Raw genomic sequence first — 16,636 nt, 5'->3', positions numbered from 1 at the left:
GGGGCCGGGGCCAGGGGCCACGGGGGAATGCCGGCTTCTTGGAGCTGTGTGGGACTGTGCGTCCCGGCTGCTTCCCAGAGCCGGCGTGCACCAACGCCTCCCTCCCGCCGCTGATGGGGCACCCCCGGCCCCTGGTCGGGCTGCGCTGCCCGGGAACCCTGCCCCAAGGACGCTGCCTGCTGCAGCAGCTCCTGGCGCTCCTGCCTTTGTCCCCCAGGCTGGATGCTGCGGATCTCTGCCCAGACCCTGCTGCTTACCTGCTGGGACTGGCCTCACAGCTCCTGCAGTGCCAGGAGGAGGCTCTGGGCTGGGCCCCCCATGTGAACTACCTCCTGCGCCTGCTTGACCGTAGTCTGGCCCTCTCCGGACGTGAGGAGGCTGGGCAGGCAGCCGGGGAGCAGCTCAGCGAGGCCATCCTCCTCTCTAGCCTCCTGGACAACACCTCCTTCTGGGCCTTGCTCAGGGCAAACGCATCTGCAGGCATCCTGCGAGCTGTGGGCCGGTACCTGGGATGGGAGCCCAGGGCCTCGGCCAAGTGGGAGCTGCTGAGCTGCTTTAGCGTGAGTTGGGCAGTGCTGGGGTGATGAGCGAGGGTGCCCCTGGGTGTGGGGTCAGGGTGCCAGACATGGGGAGCTCTCCTGCTGGCTGCGAGGTCTGGACAGGTCATGGGCTTCAGTCCCAGGGTCTCTGTCCAGTTGCAGCCTGGGTGGGAAAGGGACTAGCACTTGTGCTCTGCTCAGCTGGGAACAGCCAGTCCTGGGTTGGGGGTCAGGGCTGCGGCTCGAGGCAAGGCCACCCCCCTTGTCTCTGGATCAGCTTCTTGGCAACCAGGCTGCCCCATGGGGCACTGGGTGAGGAGCTCTGGGGGAAGCTCTGGGCTGGGACAAGGAGCGAGCCCTGCTTTCTCCTTCAGGCTGTGCTCTGGGACCTGCTCCAGGACAGCAAGGGTGCTCTCGCCATGGAGATCCTGGTGCAGGTACTGCCCGGCCGGCCAGGCTTGCTCCCAGCCCACCCAGGATCCTGTGGAGCGGAGGGTCTGCCTGCCCCCATGCAGTGGGCTCCTGCTGCCAGCGGCACTGAGGTGCGGCCTCCCCGCAGGAGTACCTGCAGATGCCAGAGGAGAGCTTCGAGGGGATGCTGCTGGCAGCAGGGACCGAGGCTGTCCAGCGCTTCCTGACCCTGCTGCACCACGCTGGGCTCCGGCTGCGCGGGGAGGTGGTCGGAGGGGCCAGGCTGGGGCAGGACATGCAGGGCCTGTGTGGTGGGGGAAGAGCCCATGTCTGGGGGATGCACAGCATGTGGGGGGTATGGCCAACATGTTGGGGGCACAGACCCTGCACAGGGCAGGGGCAGAGCTAGTGCTGGCTGAAGTTCAGAACTCCCACGTGTGGGGGGGTGCAGAGCCCATGCACGGGAGGTGTGGGTGCAGAACCAAGGTGCAGGGGGGCAGTCCCTGTGCATGCTCTCCTGGGGCCCAGCTGGGCGGCCCTGGGCCTGTGCAGGTCACTTGGGGCTGTGTCCTGCCGGAGCTGGGGCTCACACAGCTTTGCAGGTGCTGTCACCTGTGTCTGGGGAGGAGGCTCTGCAGTCCCTGGCCATGCTGCTGCTCCGCAGATTGCCCCATCTCACACCCGAGCTGTTTGTCAGCCTGTCGCAGTTCATCCCTTTCATGGCCGTGTCTGATATCGCGAGGCTCCCACCGGCCCTCCTGGCCAACGAGAGTGTGTAAGCCATGCTGGGTGCCTGGGTTGCCAGCATGCGTGGTATGGCCAGCTCCAGCCTGTGGCCTGCACTGCCATCGCCTGCAGAGCCCTGGCCCCGTGTTGCCACGTCCCCTACAGACCCCAGCCTGAGCAGGCCATGCTGTAGCCATGCAGGAGGCCTCCAAGTGCCCCCAGGTCCTGGGATCTGCAGGGCACATGCTTGGTGGGGGTCTCTGGGGTGCCTGCTGAGGCGGTCTCGGGCCTGGGCGGTGTCTCCTCAGCTGTGCCCGTCGCTCTGCCCCGCAGCCTCGCCGCCCTGCGGACTCACAGCGCCCGCCTGGTGCCGGGGCAGAAGGCCGCCTTTGCCAGGCGCCTGCTGCAGGCCCCCTCCCTTGGGGCTGTGCCCACGTGGCCCCTGGGCTTCCTCCGCACCGTCCTGCCGCTGCTGCCCCACTTGCCGCTGCCCTGCTTCCTGCAGCTCACGCCCCAGCAGGTGGGATGCCAGCCCCGGCCCCAGCACAGGCTGCTCTGCCCAGCCAGTGCACCCGCACCCCATGGCAGGCGGAGATCCCACCCCTGCAGCCCTGCTCTGCCCACAGCGGGTGGGGATCCCTGTGCCCTGGGGTGGGCATCCCACCCTGCACCTCTGGTCCTGCACCCCCCTGGCTGGGACCCCTGCCCGCCCGCCCTTGGCCCTGCTCGCAGAACCCCCAGCCTGGGCTGGGCGCTCCGTCTCTGGGAAGGAGGCTGGAGCTGTGTCTCCCCTCTTGCCTGCCCAGGTCTGGGGGCTGGGGGACGCCTGGCAGCTGCTCCACCTGGGGCTGGTGCAGGGCCGCCACGTTGCCAGCAGCCTGGCCAACTGGAGCCGTGCAGCTGGCCCCGAGCCAGGGCACAGGTGAGCGTGAGGGGGGGCTGCCGGTGCCAGCACAGCCATGCCCCATGCTAGGCTGGTGTGGGGCCCTGGTCCCAGTGTGAGGGCCGTGGTCTTGGTGTGAGCGGAGCTGGAATGGGTGCAGGTGGGGCTGCCCTTGCTTGCCAACAGGCTTTTTCTGTGCAGGCTGGGGGCCCTCGCCTGCTTCCTGAGCCCTGAGGAGCTGCAGGACCTGGCGTGGCTGCGGGACCCCCGGGGTGCGGTGGAGCAGAGCCTGCTGGCATGTGCCGCCGCAGGGACCCTGCGGCAGCATGGGCGGGTGAGCAGGTCCTTGGGGGGCATGGGGAAGCTGTGCCAGGCCTCCCCAGGGTCACCTTGTGGACAGAGCTTGGCTCCTGTCCCCTTGATCTTGGGGGAGCCTGGCCACAATGTGCCAGCATGAGTAGGGGAGCTAGGGCAGCAGCTCCGGGTCAGGCAGCACATCAGGGCACCTGCCCCAGCTCCATTTTTGCCCTATGGCTCCTCCTGTGACAGGGGATGGGGCCAACTGCCTGCCAGCCCTGGGCTCAGGGCCCCTCCTGTCCCACGCCGGCAGGTCATGCTTGCCCTGGCAGGGTTGCTGCGCTCCACCAGCCTGGCCACAGTGAGCCCCGGGGAGCTGCTGGCATGGAGGGGCGTCCTCCCCGAGATGGGAGTGGGCTTCCTGGAGTGCCTGTCAGTGGCCCAGCTGAAGGCCCTCCTGCCCCGGCTGCGGCCAACGCAGCTGACGCGTGCCCAGGTGAGTCCAGCCTGGCTCCGTGGTGCAGCCGGGCAGTCCCTGAGCCTCAGCCTCGCCAGGGCTGTGCTGACCCTGCTGACCACCGCCGCCTCGTCTGCCCCCAGGCATCCTTCCTGCTCACATGGGCTGTCTGGAGGGACAACGTGAGTGTCTGAGGTGCCTTTGCACGAGGAGGACAGGCTGTGGGTGCTGTGCTCTGGTGCCCGAGCACAGCCCCAGCTCTTGCCCCACACGCCTGCCCAAGCTGAGGTGGGGTGGAGGAGCCCGAGCGAGGCCGGTGTGTTTCTCTGCAGGTGTCGGTGGGGGAAGCGGCCAGGCTGTGTCCACTGCTGCCGGGCCTGGGGCCCGCATCGCTGGCAGCCGTCCTGGCCCCTCTCCAGGCCCAGGGCTGCGCGTGCCTGGGTCCGGCCCTGCCGCTGCTGTCTGCAGCTCAGACGGCGTCCCTGCTGCAGGCTCTGCAGCGCCCGGATGGCTGGCCCCGCTGCCTGCTGCCCCTGCTGCCCCTGCAGCTCCTGCGTCCCAGTGCCCAGGCTCTGTGGGGGGCTCTGTGGGACCGGAACCTGCCCTGGTCCCCGCAGCAGGTCAGAGGGTGGGCACGGGGCTGTGGGGGAAGGCGCTGCCCCTCACCCCGTGCTTCCCACCGCTGCCCCCCCAACAGGCCCAGCTCCTCTGGAGGGAGGTGGGAGCCGGAACTAACCGCAGCCACCATACTGCTGGGTGAGAGCTGCCTGACCGGGCTGGCCCGTGGCCACCGACTGGGGCACGGGGACAGGGATGGCTGGGGCCCCACAGAGGGAACGGAGCTGGGAGAGGGCTGGGTGCCCTGGGCAGGAGCAGGAGCCTTGGCAGGGTCCTGGGGCAGGGTTGAGCGGGTCTGTGTGGGGCTGGGGGTGGTGAAGCCCTGACAGGGTCTAATGCTGTTGTCCTGCAGTGCCCTGGGCTCGCTGGTGGTAGGCATGAGCTGCACCGCACTGCAGGAGCTGGGCCGGGAGGATTTCCTGGGGGCTCTCCGGACCCTCTACACGCAGCCTCGTTCCCTCCCTGCCAGCCTGGTAAGGGGGAGGCTCCACGACCCCTGTGGCTGGCAGGGCCCCCCTGTCCCTGCCCTGCACTCTCAGTGTGGTGTCCGCAGAGACGCTGTGTGCAGGAGGAGGTGTTGAGGCGTCCTGTGCTATCCAGGGAGGAGCTGGTGTGGCTGGGACCTCGGTTCCTCATGGAGTTACCGTAGGTGTTGGGGGAAGCTGGCCGGATGCGGGCCACCCCTTCTGCTCCCACTGCCCCCTTCTCCTGGGGAGGGAAGGACCCGTGCAGGGGCACCAATGCTGTGAGAGGGGGTCTGCAGGATGGGGCTCAGTGCCCTGTTCATCCCTGGGCAGAGCAGCCTCTTGCCCCACTCTGCCCAGCTGTGCTCTGGCTCCCGCAGGGCGAAGCTGGTGGAGATGCTGCCTGATGCTGTGATGAGGCTGGTTCTGGACCACGCAACCCGTCAGCCACGCAGCCTGCTAGCCCTGCCTGCCACCCGCCGGGCAGCGCTGGCCCGTGGGGCCCTGCGCTCACTCGTAAGGGCAGGGAGCCCAGCACGGGGCACGGGGAGATGCAGCCACCTGCCCTCACTCTGCTCCCCCTGCTGCAGCGGCTCCCGGCAGGGACGGAGCTGGCTGGGGAGGTTCTGGACCAGCTGGGCCCGCTGGTGGGGTTCCTGGGCCAGGAGAGCGTGGCCCACATCCAGCCTGAGAGCCTGCTGCCGCGGCTGGGGGACCTGCAGGATACCTGCCTGGATGTGGAGGTGGCCGCCCAGCTGGGGCAGCTGCTGCTGTCGGAGCGGGCGCTGGGGTAGGTGCTGGGCAGGGGCGCAGGGGGCCCGGCCAGCAGCAGCCTGATGCCCTCCCTGCAGACCGCCCCCTAGCTGGAGCCTGCTGACCCTGCAGCAGCTGGGGCGCCTGATCTTCCTGCTGCCCCTCGAGAGCCTGCACGCCATCCCCGGGGTGAGCACCGCGTCCTGTCCCACTGCCACTGCGCTGCCCCACGGCTGGTCCTGGAGCTGTGACATCCCCACCAGTGCCCATCCCCATGGCCGTGCCACCCCCTTTGCTGTCCCGTCCTCGTGGCTCTGCTGTCCCCGCCAGTGCCCCATCCTTGTGCCTCTGCCACCCCATGACCACCCGTGGACGTGCTGTTGTTGCTGCTCCCCCTGGGCCTTTCCGCTGATGGGGTCTGTCTTGACCCCCCTCTCTCCACGTCCGCCTCGTGCTGTCCCAGGACTTGCTGAGCAGAGACATGGTGGAGCAGCTGCTGCAGAGCCAGTGGGACTGGGAGCAGAGCGAGCTGGGACGCCTCTGCCACCCCCCAGGCACCCTGAGTGAGGGCCCCAGCCCACTGGCAGTGCTGATGGCCCCGCTCGTGGCAGCTGCCGGGCCCAGGGGCCAAGGTGAGATGGTGCGCTCCCCTCTCTAGCCCTGTGCCCACCCCTGCAGCTCCTGTCCCTGGTGCCCTGCCATGCCCTGCCCACTCACTTTGTGCCCCAGTGCCTGGTGTCCCCACACTGTCCCCTTCTTGGGCTGGCCCTGTGTCTCTGGCACCTGCTATCCCCATCCTGTCCCCTCCTGGCTGGTGTGTCCCCTGTACCCAGTGTCCCCATGCTGTGCCCTCCCTGGGCTGGCCCTGTGTCCCTGACATCTGGTGTCCCCATCCTGTCCCCTCCTGGCTGGTGTGTCCCCCTCGTGCGGGTACCCTGGGGCCAGGGCCAGCCGCTCAGGCCAGCTCTGCAGCCCCTGTGCCCAGCTGTGCTGACATACGTGCCACCTTCCCGGCGGCCTGGAGCGCGGCCCAGCTGGCTGCCATGGCCCCCCCCCAGCTGGAGGACTGCCTGGGGCTGCTGGGCCAGGACCCCATGCTGCGCCCCAACCAGCTCCGGGCTGTCCTGGGCCAAGTCCAGCAGGTGAGGGGAGACGTGGATGGGGTTGGGGGAGACATGGCGGGGTGGTGTGCTGGTGGGGGTGGCCCTGGGGGCAGGTGCTGGGTGTGGGGAACTGTGCTACCCTTGGGGGCTTGTCCCTGGGAGGCTGTGCTGGCCTTGGGAGGCTGCCCATGGGGGTGGTTGTCCTTGGGGTCTTTGGTGGCCTTAGGGGGCTGCCTGTGGGTGGCTGTGCTGGCCTCGAGTGGGGGTGATGTCCTTGGGGGCTGTGCTGCCTTTGGGGGGCTGTTCTGTCCTTGGGGGGCTGTGCTGGTGCTGCCAGCAGCTGGTGGTGCTGCTGGTGCCGCAGCTGTGGGGCAGTTCCCGGGCGCTGGAGCCCACCCAGACCCTGCTCCTGGGCCGGCTGGTCACCCAGCTGGTCGAGCCAGAGCTACAGGAGCTGCTGCTCCCCGACTGGGGGGCCTTGTCTGTGCTGGGGGAGCTGGACGGCTGGTCACCAGAGCAGGTGAGGCCCTGGGGGCCGGGGAATCGGGGGGAGGCTGGCCCCTGTGACAGGCTCTCCCCCAGATGCGGGCTGTGGTTTCCACCTTCCTGCGGCAGTGTGAGGCAAGCGCCCGGGACCTGGGGCTGCCTGAGCTGGTGGCCCTGGGGCACCTGCTCTGCGGGCTGCCGGTAGCCGAGCTGTGGGGCCTGGACAGCTGGGAGCTGAGGTGGGTGCATGCCCATAGGGAGCACCGGCCAAGCTCTCTGTCGAGCAGAGGTACTGCCGGCAGTGCTTCGCCCTGGCATGCGGCCGCCCGACACTGCTGCTCCCCACAGTAAAGCTGCCCCTTTCCTGGGCTCACTGAGCCTGCGCTGCACGGAGCAGCAGGCGGAGGTGCTGGCTGCCCACTTGACCTCCAGTGCTGCCTTCGGCCCGGCTGACATCTGGGGACCTGAAATCTTCGCAGAGGTTGGGACATTGGCAGGTGAGGTCTGGGATGAGGCTGTGCCCTGTGGTTGCTGCTGCCCACCCTGCTGGCCCCTGTGCCTGGGGACAGGGTCCTGACCCTGCCCTCTGTGCCCCAGCTGGGCTCCCCGACATTGTCCTCTCGGCCCTGGTCCCCGAGCAGCTCTGGGCGCTCACACCCCGGGCCATCGCTGCTGTCCCGGCACCCAAATTCGCAGTGAGTTCCTGGCATCCCCCCTTGCACACTTATCTGGGCACACGTGGTGCCGTTCCTCTGCATGTGGAGGAAGGGGGATCCCTGGCTGGGCCAGCATGGTGGGAGCCCCCACACCAGACAGGGAGGTGGAATGTGTTCCAGCTGCACCAGGGAGTGGGCGCAGGGCCTTGCCATGCTGGCTGCCCTCTCTCTGCAGGTGGTGTTTGGCCCAGCTCAGCTGCGCACCCTCTCCAGTGCCCAGGCCGCGGCTGTCACCCTGGGGCAGCGCCAGTGGCTCGGCAGCGCCCAGCGCCGGGCCCTGGCCAGCGCCCAGTGTGAGGGAGAGGCTGCCCAGGACAGCCAAGGTGAGAGTGGCGGGGTGGCCTCTGTCCCCTGGCAACTCCTGGTCACCCCTTGTCCCTGCTCTGCACCTCGGGCTCAGCATGGGCACCCCGGGATGCCGGGATGGCTCCAGTCATGCGGGTTTGGCCCTGGTGCCGGCTGCGCTGCCCCATGGGGAGGTTGGCCCCACTGCCTGCCCAGCTCATGCTCCCTCTCGGGCTGTCTCCCACCCTGCCCCTGCCCAGGAGAGACCTCCCTGCTGCTGCCTCCAGCCCTGAACCCAGACATGGAACAGTGGCTCTGGGAATGTGCACATGTGTGAGCACTGTGCGGGCTCCCGGCGGCAGCAGGGACATGAGCCCCTCCACGGAGGGCTGGGGCTGCCACGCTCAGCTCTGACAGTGATTTCTCTCCCGCAGGCAGGAGCAGAGCCAGACCCCAGTATGGCTTCCCCTTGGCTCTGCTCCTCTGCCTGCCCCGCTGCTTTCTGTGAGCATCCCAGTAATAAAATTGTGGTGGGCACAAGCAATGAGCTCTGCTCCCTGCTCGCCTGCAGTGACACATGGCCCCAGAGCACCTTTCCCTGCCTGGCCTCGACCATCCCAGCAGCTCCTGGCCCCCTGCAGCAAGATGCTGCAGCTTCAGCTCCCTACCCACATGCAGTCCCTTGCAGCCCCCCCGACCAGGGCAGCCCCAATGGCCCCCCGGGCCCTTTCCCCAGGGCAGTGGCAGCTCAGGGACATCCCTGGGAGGGCTGCTCAGGGCAGGCGCAGGGAACCCAAATCCTGGTGAGTGCCTCTGCAGGGGAGCAGTGGGTGCTAGGGTACAGAGGAGACCGAGCCCTGGCTACAGCAGCGCACGTTTATGGGTTCTGGCCAGGTGGGTAACAGGACACAGCGACATGCTGGGCACAGAGATGGCGTAAGCTGTGGGGGGAGCTGAGTCCCGCAGGGCTGGCACTACCTTGGCCCAGCTCAGTGCCGGAACTGCGGCACTGGGGAGGGGATGCGGATGTCCTGGCCCTTCTCCAGCCGCCGCTCGCAGTCGATCAGGTAGTTCACACCATCTATCACCAGCTGCACCAGCTCCACCTGTGCCAGGAGCACACCGTCCCAACTTGGGGGCTGTCCCGGGAGCTGCAGCAAGGCGCCTGGCCGGCCCCACTGGCGCTGCCGCCCCCAGCACCCTGCAGGCCGGTCACACACATGCGCTTCCGAACCTCCCTCCCCAAAAGTGGCTCTGCCCGGCACCCACCTCTGACTTCCCCAGCCGGTCCAGGTTGGAGATGTCAAAGACGCTGCCAGTAGCTGCAGTGTCCACACCACCTGTCCCACGCTTCTGCAGCCGGAGGTTCTCCAGGATCTTAGGGAAGCGGCTGTCCTGGTGCCCAGAGGAGGTGTCAGCACTCAGTGAGACCATCACAGGGGAGTCAGGGCTCTTCAGCCGGCTGCTCCCCAGGGCAGCCCCCCGGCCACTCACAGCACCCCACCAGTGGGCTCCTAATCCCCGCAGGGAGCTCTGCCCTGAGCAGACCCAGGCTGACACCCGGGTCCCCGGCCCCTCCAGTTGTGGATGCCGGCAGGGGCTGGACCCTACACTTCCTGAGGGAACTCGAGTGAGGTCCCGGGCTGGGTCACACCTCCCACGTGGCTGGGCTCCCTGCGCCCCGGCAGCTGGGGCTCCCTGCAGCCCTGGCCTGATTCCCCACAAAACCGGCCATGGTTAATACCTTGCTGAGCAGTGGCAGCTTGATGTGGACACCCGCTCGCAGCCCGGTGCCCAGGTTGGAGGGGCAGGTCAGGATGTAGCCCAGGCGCTCGTTCCACATGAACTCCCAGCCTCGCTCCTGGATTAGCCGCTCCACCTGGGGTAGAGGCACAGGCAGTGTTCAGCCCCCAGCTGTGACATGCTCAGCCCTTGGCACAGCAGCACCCCTGGCCCCAGCCGAGCACAGAGGGCTGGCCCCACCTGCCTGCCCTTGCCTGTCTGCCCACCCATCTGCCTGCCCACAGGGCTACCAGGCGCTCACCTCCTTCAGGCCCCGACAGAACCGCTCGAAGACGCGCTTCATGTTGCCGCCCTTCTCCATGGAGATGATGCGCGTGTGGTCTTCCTCATTGATCCAGATCAGGAAAGTCTTCTCGTTGTTGTGCCTAGGGACAGGGCAGTGCTCAGCCACACTGGTGGCTCCGTGCCCACCCAGCCACACATGCCTGCCCTGGCCGTGTACCTTCTGCCCCACGTGCTCTGCCCAGGGCCATGGCTGGGAGCCGGTTGCCAGTGCACACCCCGGCAGCAAAGCCACCAGCCAGGGGATGCTCCTGGAGACGGGCTAGTCTTCATCCACTGTGTGCTGCAGGCGAGCGGTGCTGGCTCCAGCGCTGCAGGGGAGGAGCAGCGTGGTGGCAACCCTGCCTGGACTGGGGGCAGCAGCACGGCGGGAGGGGGCTGTGAGGCGTGGGGTGTGTTTTGGGGTGCTGGGTCAGGAGGACTGCACGTGCTGTGGAGGCTGCTGTAGAGGCGCTGTGCCAGCGAGGGCGGCGTGGGCAAGCGCGGGTGCTGGCTGTCATGCTGCGAGTGCGTGGGATGCTGCGTGGGGTGTTGCAGAGCTGCTGGGAGGGAGTGGGAAGATGCAATCATGGCAGGGTAAGTTTGGGGGCAGGCAGAGTGTGCAGAGAGCCAGGAGGAGTGCTGGGGATTGCCTGGGGAGCAGAGGGCAGTTACAGGCTTTTGGCAGCCTGGAGCACAAGGTAGCGCTGGCTACGAGGACGCCGGGGTTTGTGCGTGGAATGGTTTCCCGCTGACTGCAGCACACAAGGGGCTCCCAGGTCAGGCTGCAGAGCCCAGGGCAAACATGGCCCAGGGGCGTGGGTGTCTGCAGTGCGGGGAGCACGGGCAACACGGGGAGGGGGGCTGGGGCAGCCCAATGGAGCAGCAGTATCTGCTGCCTTTCTGCCCTGCTGACTGCCTGATGCTGGGGCAAACTCTCACCAGATCCCTCGGGCGTCGGGCCAGTCCCGGGCCATTCCTGCTGCTGTCAGGAGCGGGGACACTGGCTTGTCGAAGAGGAAGTGGTCCTGGAGGGAGGCAGAGTGCGTGGGGTCACCAGGACTGCACGACTGGTGCCGGGGTGCCCCATCTCACCGGTCCCAGCCCACCATGCAGGTGATCTCCCACAGCTGTTCCAGGCAGGGCAAGCTCACGCTACGACCCACCCGTGGGCAGGAGCCCCTGCCTTCCTGCCCAGGGAGGCTGAAGGCTGCTGGTGCACAGCCCACCCCGTATCAGGGGCTGGTGGGGCACCAACTGTGTGCCACAAACCCACCTTCCTCTGGGCAGGGACATGGGGCAAGAGCTGGGGTGGGGGCTGTGAGCTGCTGGGGCTGCGTTCAGCAAGCAGGAGGGCTGAGCAGCGCCATGAGCAGCCTCTGCACCACGGATGGCCTCGCTGGGGAGGGGTCCTGGCCCCCCAGCGCACTGGGGCTAGGAAGGAGGATGTGGCCTCCCAGAGAGGCAGCGCTGGGGAGGGGGTCCTGCTCCGTGGGCACCCAGGGTGGCTGGCTGGCAGCTGCACCGACTTACATCAATGAGCTGCTGTTGCTCCTTCTCCGTCATCTCGCTGAGACGGTAGTACCGGCCTGCCAGGTCCCCGGTGAGGCCATTCAGTGCCTCCACAGCCACCTTCTCCACCTCTCGCCGCTCAGCACGGGTGCAGGCTGGTGGCAGGCTCAGGCCGCGGATGCTGCGCCCAGTCCGGACCCGGGATGAGAGCACGTAGCGCTCATCAAAGTGGCCAAACTTTATCTGGAACAGACAGGAGCCGTGGGGTGCTCAGGGGATGGCACTGGTGCTGGCAGAGGCTCTGCCCCCAAGGCTCAGGGAAGGGCCTCCATGTGCAGCACCACTGCCCAGCTCATGCACCTTGGTGGCATCCAGGTCTGTGACGTGCTTCATGGTGCGGGGGTTGTATCCGTTGTGCCGATCCTGAATCACGGGGTCAAACAGGTCAGCAAACACCTGGAAGACAGAGGGACCCTGTGCATCATGGCAGACCCAGCGCCCTGTGAAGCCCCTGACATGAGTCCCACTGCCAGCGTGGGGCACATGGCAGCAGGGTGACTGCAGTGGGTGGCTGGCGCCAGAGTATGTGGGGCTGATGCAGCGACCCACGGGGCAATGCTGCCCGGGGAAGCGGGTGCAGGGGCAAGCAGGGGGAGGTTGCAGGGCTCCAGCACAGCTGCTCTGAAGGGGCCGGGCAGGAGGAGGTGGGCAGAAAACACTCCTGACTGCTGGAGGTACTGCAGGTACTGGGACTCCTCCGGCTGCCACAGGCACCCTGGAGAGACTGGAGCATGGCGGGGCTCTGGCTGCCACTCACCTCATAGGTTTCTTCATCACCAGCAACCATGCCTACAGTCTTGATAAAGGGGTGGCCGGGGTTGTCGACACCCGTCTGGATGCACTGGTCCAAGGTCCAGCCGTTCGGGGTTGCTTTGTCGCAGAGCCTGGCATAGATAGCCGGCGTCAGGCTGCTGGCCATGCAGTTGTTGTGCTTCCGCAGGTCAGGGTACTCGGCACTGGGGGAGGAGAGACTGATGAGCCCTTTGGGGCCAGGGACCCCAGCGCCCGTGCCCTGGCCCCACAGGGACCCTCAGGAGGGGTGTGGGCAGGGGAGCCCTGAGGAGGGAGGTCAACCTGCTCCACTTGTCCGCACCAGTGGCGGCCAGCAGCAGTTATGGGCATCACATGGCGAGGGCAGAGAGCAGCCTGAGCCCAGGGCTGTCATTGCTGCAAGGACAAGAGTGCAAGAGCAAATCTGGACCGGTCGTTAGGGTGCGGCTCCTTATCAGCCATGTACCAGGGCGCTGGGGTTGGGAGAGCTTGCCAGGCAAGTGGCAGTAGCCACGTCAGCTCCAGCCCCGTGCCCAGCCCATGCACTGAGCTGCCAGGACAGCTGGGCCGTGGCGTGGGGGTCTCGCTCCCCTTCTCCTCCCCAGGGCTGCCCCAATGCCAGCCCCAAATGGGAGGTGGTTGCTCCCACTGCCCCTTCTGTCTGGTACTGGGGTCTGCCCGTGCAGCGAGTGGGGCAGGCAGGGCACACGACCCGTGGGGACCCTGGATGGGTGCCCTGATCTCCCGTCCCTCCACCTCCTGGGTGCTATGGGGCCGGAGATCGGCTGACTCTGATCTGCAGCGGGTGGGAACTGCACAGCTCTGACGCAGTTTATTGTATTAGGGGGATGCTTTCCTCTAATCAGCTTAGTGGGAGGCTGTCTCCTGACCTCATTCCCACTTTAGCTAGACTTTGTGCTTGTTCTGCACTCACGGAGGAATTGTCAGGGCAGGACCCTGACAGGGCTTTCCTTGGCCAAATCCTCCTGCTGGAAGGTGGTGCCTCCGCTTGCTTTGGAACAGGACTGGCCTTCATCAGTCCAGGACACCTGGCTGGTGGCTGGAGCAGGTCCCTCAGCCCTGTTTGTGCCCACCTCCTCTCCCTGGAGGGTGCTGCCTTGGGAGTGGCATGGCTTGGGTGGGTCCAAGTAGAAGAAGTGCCAGGGCTTGTGCAGGTCCTTGTCAGTGGGAGCTACAGCCAGCAACCATTCCCGTCCCCAGCAGTGAATCCTGGCACCCTCCCAGCACTTGGGTCCTGCTTCTGGGCACAGGGTGCCAAGCCGGGCTGCCAGTGCCCAGCCCCCATGCTGCAATGCAGAGTTGCTGTCGCTGCTGCCGCCTCCTCCCCTGCGTCTACAGGCCAAGGAATGTGTGTTGGCCCTTCGCCTACGGCTTGGCTACTGCTTGTGGCTTCCTGAGCTTTGTAGAAAGAAAGGGAGGTCGGGCACGCATTGTCTGCTCTGCATAGGGAAGCACTGGCGGCTCCAGCCTGGGCCAGCACAAGGAGGTATTTGCTCCAGGCAGGAACTCGTCCCCCAGCCCACACACATATCTGTGCAGTGTTGAGACACCCCAGTTCACAAGGTGACTTGCTGTGTACAGGGTGCAACCGGCCCCAGCCTCCCCCACTGCTCCTGCCCCTGCTGTCAGCTGGCTACTGACCCACGTCTCCCCAGGGAGACACACTCTCATAAAATGCATTTTCTGGTCAGAATGGGAGACTTGGCCAAGTTCCTCCCCCATCTCCAGCATGGCTAGTGCCTCTTGGCATGCCTGGACCACAGTCTGCCTTGCTCTCCACCCTGGTGCCTGGTGGCAGCAGACACGTCCAGTAAGCCAGCTTACTTCCAGTAAGCAGAAGATTGCTGCAGGTTTAAGCAGCATGCTGCCTGTGATGGACAGCTGTACCCTCACTGAGGTGTGCGGAGTCCAAAACCCTGAGATTCTGGCCCCAGCCTGCAGGGCCTGTGCTGCTGCAGTGATGAATTAAATCGTGGTCCGAGCGCACCCTCCTGCAGAACAGCCCTGAATCACAGCCAGCAAATCTGGGAATCTCTCTTCGGCCTTTCTGGAGTGCCTGAACCAAGCTGGACGGTGCCAGGATCAGCCAGGCCATGCAGGGACAGAGGCGCTGGACACCAAGTACTGTGCTCACAGACTGCCTGTCCCTGCAACCTGGGCTGCATCCCGGGCGGGCTTGGGCAGTGGGGGCCGCATGCCCGCTGCGGTCTCCCAGCTGTCTGGTGGCCTCTGCCACAAGCGTGAAGGCGACACTGCACTCGGTCTTACTCAGGCTGCCTCGGCCCCTTGGCTTTGGACCCCAAAGCTGGTTTTACAATCATGACCCTTTCAGCACCATATTTTGTTCCCAGTGCCACAGCACTGAGCGATAAGGTGGGCTCCCCCCCAGCCACAGAGGCTAGAAGTGTCTTCTGTGGCAGCCGGACGACTGCCAGGAGCAAGACGGTGCGGGCACTTTGCCAGCACTGGTGCTGTCCTGCCAGGCAGCTCAGTGCCGCCGTCCTGGCTGTGACCTCGGGGTGCAGCTGCCTGCAGTCCTGCCTGCAGCAACTGCCCTCCCTGCCTCTGTGCCACGAGGTGCTTTGCCTGGGAGCACTGTTGCGAGCTCAGCAATTATGATTAGTCCATCTACTGACTGGGCAGCTTCTCTGGGAGCAGCAGCCCCCCTGCATCTCCCTGTGGCTCTTCACCACTGATCCAGCAGCCTCCAGCACCCTTCCCAGTGCCACCAGCTCTGATGGCAGCCCCTCTGGAGAGGCATGGGGGTGTGTGGGGCAAGTGGCACTGACCCTGCACAGTGGCTGGCAGCAGCAGGGTACTGGGGGGGTTGCTGCGAGCAGTGGAGCAGGCAGCCTGTTTATGCAGGGAAGGGGGGGCTCAGGCTTTGTGTGTGGACGATCTGGTGGGGAACCCCAGTGTGATCGTCCAGACGTGGCACTGTGCCTCTTGTAGGATCACAGTGGGCACATCCGTGCCCACGTCTCCACGGGGGGGCTGCCCATGCCCCCCTCCCCCCCAGCGTGGCCATTTGCCCTGTACACCGTGGAGTGTGGCTCAGATCCCTCCAGGCTGTTGCCAATGTCTCCCGTTATTTAGACTAGAGGAAAAAAATCCCCAGATGGGTTGACTCGCCCCCACAGTGGGATGCAGTGGCTCACCCCGTGGGCTCTGTCCAGGCTCTTTTCAAGTGTCAGCACTGTCACAAAACCATTCCCGGCCGAACAGACCCTCCCTGGAAGCTCATTTTAGGGCTTTTCAGCCACATCCCCTATCTTGACTTCATCCCCTTTTCCAGACTCACCTCAGTGTCCCCCTTCCCACAGATGGTTCCTGGCTGTTCCCCCAGGCCTGTCCTTGTTTTCAGCATCAACGTTCTGAGCTGCTGTTTCTCCCCAGCCTCTGACCCTGCCACAGCAATGCATCTGCAGCACGGCCGCGGCCCCCAGCCACAGCATGGACACAGCTGGTGTTCCGTGCATGCCCAGGTTTGGCGGGGACAGGCCAGCGGTGCCCTTGCCTACAGGAGCAGGACGTGGGCAGAGCTCCCGCCTGCCAACACATCTCACAGGTGCTGCTGTTTTTCCTTCACCATCCTCACTTGGTGAAGACCTGATCTCTGTGTCTCTGCAATTGTTTAGAAAGCTTGAATATAAAACCCTCTTGGGAGGTGAATAAGCAATAACACTGAGCCTCCATCGTTATTCACACTCGCTCCATCTCTGTCCCCTCGTTTCTGCGGACCAACCCAGCTTGTCGGAGCCCCCCGCGCCGGCTCTGGCGTGCAGCTTTCTGCACGAGCAGGGCTCTCGCCTGCAATGCAGCTCCGCGCCGCTCTGACTGCGCCGGGTTTGGTGCAGGGATCACAGCAGCCGCGGGCGCCTGGAGCGGCAACGCGCTGCCTCCCTCCCCGCGCGCAGCCTCTGCCGGCGCCGGGATGGGGAGGAAAACCTGCTCCTCGCTCCGCTGACCTGCCCGAGCTGTGCCAGCCGAGCAGCCGGTGCCAGTGCCAGGCGGAAAGACCGGCCGTGGCTGCCACGTCGCTCTCCCGGACCCGTCCCTGCCCTGCCCGGTCCTCGCCAGGCACCGGCGCCTCCAGCCCCCATGTTGTGCCTTGGCCCTCCACGCTCCTGGGGGCCGGGCAGCACCGGGCAGGACCTGCCTGCACCCCTCCCGGCCTCGAGGCCTTCGCAGCCTCATCGCAAGGGCCAGCGGCGAGCGGCGCCGCCGTTGATGTCCCCGCTCAGCCCCTGGGGCAGCCCTTGGCGAAGAGCGAGCGGTTCGAAGGGGGTGACACGAGACTTTCTCTGCTGGAGCTTGAACCTTAGCACTGCTCTGCTGGCGACGCTTATCTGGCTTAAGGGATCAGGCACAGGTTGTGTAAATAGGGCTGGCGGCAGGGCCGGCGTTACCCCAAAAGCACCCCTAAGCCAGGCCACGGCCACGCGCGTGCCCGCCGGCTCGGCTCCGTGC

The 16,636-nt window shown here is 66.3% G+C and overlaps 2 protein-coding genes across 2 annotated transcripts; one reads left to right on the top strand and one right to left on the bottom strand.

Annotated features, from left to right (window-relative positions):
• Positions 1-6: 6 nt before the first annotated feature.
• STRC (stereocilin) lies at positions 7-8,268 on the top strand. Its single transcript, XM_026856134.1, has 23 exons — positions 7-560; positions 914-976; positions 1,099-1,215; positions 1,553-1,725; positions 2,010-2,196; positions 2,483-2,598; positions 2,761-2,893; positions 3,170-3,352; positions 3,457-3,495; positions 3,646-3,933; positions 4,011-4,069; positions 4,284-4,404; positions 4,485-4,576; positions 4,776-4,911; positions 4,986-5,185; positions 5,247-5,337; positions 5,612-5,780; positions 6,121-6,290; positions 6,616-6,771; positions 6,834-6,976; positions 7,086-7,234; positions 7,335-7,432; positions 7,629-8,268. Exons 1-23 carry the CDS (start codon positions 114-116, stop codon positions 8,073-8,075), a joined length of 3,777 nt encoding a protein of 1,258 aa, XP_026711935.1. The 5' UTR covers positions 7-113; the 3' UTR covers positions 8,076-8,268.
• Positions 8,269-8,600: 332 nt separating this feature from the next.
• On the bottom strand, positions 8,601-12,511 carry LOC113483792 (creatine kinase U-type, mitochondrial). The gene is made up of 9 exons (XM_026855645.1): positions 12,468-12,511; positions 12,132-12,330; positions 11,675-11,770; positions 11,336-11,557; positions 10,745-10,830; positions 9,783-9,906; positions 9,483-9,617; positions 9,008-9,133; positions 8,601-8,844 (listed from the first exon to the last, which is right to left on the bottom strand). The coding sequence occupies exons 1-9, from the start codon at positions 12,494-12,496 to the stop codon at positions 8,728-8,730; spliced, it is 1,134 nt and encodes a 377-aa protein (XP_026711446.1). The 5' UTR covers positions 12,497-12,511; the 3' UTR covers positions 8,601-8,727.
• Positions 12,512-16,636: the final 4,125 nt, after the last annotated feature.

Source organism: Athene cunicularia (assembly GCF_003259725.1).
Source record: "Athene cunicularia isolate RWA chromosome 10 unlocalized genomic scaffold, athCun1 chr10_part1, whole genome shotgun sequence".
NCBI lineage: Eukaryota > Metazoa > Chordata > Aves > Strigiformes > Strigidae > Athene > Athene cunicularia.
Note: the sequence above shows the minus strand (reverse complement) of the source record. Positions and strands in the feature narration are given on the sequence as shown.

What these genes read in the sequence shown, in the direction of transcription:
- STRC (XM_026856134.1), top strand. Translation starts at nt 114, where the DNA reads ATGGGGCACCCCCGGCCCCTGGTCGGGCTGCGCTGCCCGGGAACCCTG. An exon ending in CCATGGAGATCCTGGTGCAG is followed by an intron (nt 977 to 1,098) that starts GTACTGCCCGGC and finishes GCCTCCCCGCAG; the next exon opens with GAGTACCTGCAGATGCCAGA. An exon ending in AGAGGTTGGGACATTGGCAG is followed by an intron (nt 7,235 to 7,334) that starts GTGAGGTCTGGG and finishes TCTGTGCCCCAG; the next exon opens with CTGGGCTCCCCGACATTGTC.
- LOC113483792 (XM_026855645.1), bottom strand. Translation starts at nt 12,496, where the DNA reads ATGCCCATAACTGCTGCTGGCCGCCACTG. An exon ending in GTGATGAAGAAACCTATGAG is followed by an intron (nt 11,771 to 12,131) that starts GTGAGTGGCAGC and finishes TCTGTCTTCCAG; the next exon opens with GTGTTTGCTGACCTGTTTGA. An exon ending in CAGACCTGGATGCCACCAAG is followed by an intron (nt 11,558 to 11,674) that starts GTGCATGAGCTG and finishes TGTCTGTTCCAG; the next exon opens with ATAAAGTTTGGCCACTTTGA.